Source organism: Vipera berus, assembly GCF_964194415.1.
Source record: "Vipera berus genome assembly, chromosome: 2".
In the NCBI taxonomy this organism is placed as follows: Eukaryota; Metazoa; Chordata; class Lepidosauria; order Squamata; family Viperidae; genus Vipera; species Vipera berus.
Window position 1 is genome coordinate 118,910,710 of NC_138203.1, and position 3,320 is coordinate 118,914,029.

General features: G+C 46.0%; 1 protein-coding gene across 1 annotated transcript; it reads right to left on the minus strand.

Moving 5' to 3' along the window:
* Positions 1–359: 359 nt before the first annotated feature.
* NANOS3 (nanos C2HC-type zinc finger 3) lies at positions 360–934 on the minus strand (the record flags this gene model as incomplete). The annotated part of the gene is given in 2 exon segments (XM_081316194.1): positions 360–392; positions 395–934. Coding segments are annotated over 2 exon segments (573 nt in total).
* Positions 935–3,320: the final 2,386 nt, after the last annotated feature.

The window sequence follows — 3,320 nt, forward strand, 5'->3', positions numbered from 1 at the left end:
GTGGACTTCAACTCCCAGAATTCCCCAGCCAGCATAGCTGGCTGGGGAATTCTGGGAGTTGAAGTCCACGCATCTTCAAGTTCCTAAGGTTGGGAAACGCTGCGCTAAAGTCATGGCTTTAGCGTGGCACCCGGAGGTAAAACGGGCAAAGGGTATCTATTCCCGGTCCTTCTTCGATTTAAATCTAGAAAGGAAGAAATTCCTAATCCCGCTGAACGTCAAAAGCACTTAAGGGTTGGCACTGCTGTATGGGGGAAAAAAAAAACACAACCCCGACCGTTATCTGTGTCCTTTCGGTAGTTACAAGCAATCGCCTGTACTCGCCTATTAGAGCCGCCGCCGATACATTCCGGTCGCTTTCAAATCTGGGATGGGGGAAAAGGATTTTTTTTTTAAAAAAAATAATAATATGCAAAGTATATATCGAGGGGGAAAACAACGAGGGCTGGTGTTTTCGGCGACTTGCCTTTTTCCCCCTCTTCCCAGTGGAGTTCCTGACGCAGCGCGTGTACACGGATATATAATCCTGCTTCGTTAAAGGGCAAAACCTCCGCGTGTGCGCGAAGTCCTCCGACGCCCCGCACTGAGGACACTTGTATCTTCTCAGGATGGGGCACTGCACGCGGCCGGCCTCGTCCTTCAGCCGATGGGAGGTGTAGATGGAGCGCGACTCCCCGTTCCGCCTGCAAAAAGAACAGCTGGGCTCCTCCCGTCCGCCCGCGGCCCAGGGAGGCTTGTCCACCAGCTGCCGCTGCCGCTGCCGCCGCGGGAAAAGTTGGCGCTGCTGGTCCGGCGGGAATCCCGCCGCCTGCGGGCCGGGCTCTTCTTCTCCTTCTTCCTCTTCTCCTTCGGAGGGCTCGCATCGGCCCATGCCTTCCACTAGTTTGGCCAGCTGGAAATAATCCCTCCAGAGTTGGAAAGCGGCCGGACTCATCGCTGCCCTCCGCCCGGACGCCCGCGGGTTTAAAGTGGGAGAGCCGCGGGGCTTCTCCTGGAGGAGCCAATGGCTTTCTCAGAAGCAGCCGGTCGCCACCCCCAACAATGGCTTGGAGCCAGGAGTCTGATTTCGCAAAGAAAAAGAAAGGGTTGTGGTGGGGGGGGGGGCGGGAGAGAGAGAGAGAGAGAGAGAGAGGGAGGGAGAGAGGGAGGGAGGGAGGGAGGGAGAGAGAGGCGGTGGGACTTTGGGGGAAAAAAATCCCGTTGCTTCCTGGCCGAGAGCTCCAGCCCAAGATAACACAGTACAGTTAAGGGGGACAAACGGGCTTTTACAGCGACGGCTCTAGGATGCTGGAGGACCTTGTAAGTCACCCCGGTGAGGAAGGGCCTTAGCAGCAGCAGCAGGAGCTCAAGACGTGCAAAATGTCCTTTTGCAGGTGTGTGTGAAAGATATGATTAGTCCTTCGAAAACAAGGACCATCAGCTTAGCCCAGGAAGAGATTTTTTAAAAAAACATGTCTTTTACAAAAACTTTGCAAAAGATGGCTTTTGTCCATCTTTAGATCAGGAGATTTCCCAAATTGTACTGAGTACTGCTGCACTGCTAATGGCTATTTTATTTGGGCTGCAAAAGTCCAGAGAGGCCCACTAGTTATGAGGAAAGGGCTTGTTTTCTGGATCTGACTTATTTCCTCCCCCCTTTTAAAGGCAGGTGGCTTGATTCTTTCCTCCTGCCTGCAACAGTGTTAACAGTTATAGGAAGGGGATTATCCCACAGTAAGCAGAATCTAATTTTGGCATGGAACATATTTTTTTAAAAAATACCGTATATATACAGCTATAGCTGTATAAATAGAGCTATAGGTAAATATAGGCACTCCTATATTTACATACACACAAACTTACACATACACATCTCTTGCGTATACAGTGCATGTAAATGTGTAAGCTCTCTTGAATCCTTAAGTAAACAGAAACCAACAGAAAAGACAATCCAAAAGCTAAAAAAGGAAAGAAAAATATCAAAACACCTCTGCCAGCAATCAATACCAAATAAGAAGAGATTAATACCAGGACTAGCCCAACAATCAATCAGTAAGCATCACCCCAATCAAGGAACTACCAAGAACACCAAAGCCACTTGTATACAGGTAGTCCTTAGAACCACAATTAGCCCAACTTTTCTGTTGCTAAGTGAGACAGTTAAGTGAATTTTGCCCCATTCTAGGACCTTATCACAGTTAAGTGAATTGCAGTTATTAAGTTAGTAACACGGTTGTTAAGTCAATCTGGCTTCCCCATTGTCTTTGCTTGTTAAAAGGTCATAAAATGTGATCACATGATCCCATGACATTGCAAATATGAATCAGTTGCCAAGCATCTGAATTTCAGTCATGAGACCATGGAGAGGCTGCAATAGTCGTAAGTGTGAAAAATGGTCATAAGTCACTTTTTTCAGTGCTGCTGTAACTTTGAATGTCACTAAAAGAGCTATTCAGCAATATTTGGCTAAAATTTTTTTCCTCAAGGCTTTGCATCATTAATCCTCCAAGACAAATTCTCCTCTTCATGGATCAAGGCCATTGAGTCCAACCTTGCTAAATTAAGCTTTTCTCCAGCCTCAATACTCAAGTTGGACTATGACCAAGCAAACCAAACCCTGCAACAAAGATAGAGGACATAGAGAAGCAAGCGGACTTTGAAAAACTCCCTTGTTTCTGTCTCCAGATTCCATTAGCTATGTTGTTACCCCCACCAGTTATCTTGACCAGTTGGGGACAGTAATCCATTGGAGAGCATTTTCGCTTGCATGGTGCCATGTGCTTCCATTGGCTATCCTGCGTGGCAAATATAAAAAGACACCATTGACTGATAATCTCTGTCCCTGTGGCTCTGGAGAGGCAGAGACCTTGAGTAGTGCAAATAGGTCTGGAACCTTCTTGGAACTGCACTACTCAGGTGACCCTGAAGGCACAGATAAGCCTCCAGTCAACATTAACGACTCTCTAAAAGAATGCAAATGACCAGCTGTCTGCAAGGAGCATAAATCTTTCCATTCTTCCTTTTATGTGGTTTCAACTGTTCTTTAGTCCCTATTCATTAGTTTGCTAATGGGGAGAATACATCAGAAATAAAATCTTGTTTGTTTCTGTAGTTTCCTGTGAACTCCTCTAAACAGCTTTTTGAATATTTGAAAATGAAGTTAATTCATTTTTAGAAAGCAGGTAAAAGTTATTCAAATCTCTGAATGCTTCCAGTTGACCATGTGAGAAAGATTATCAAGAACTGTAAGTTACATATAACTGTTGAGATCAAGAAAAAAAACCTGGAAAACCAAGAAAAATCTCTGCGAATTGCCCAGAAAAATGGAGAGTTGTCAGAAA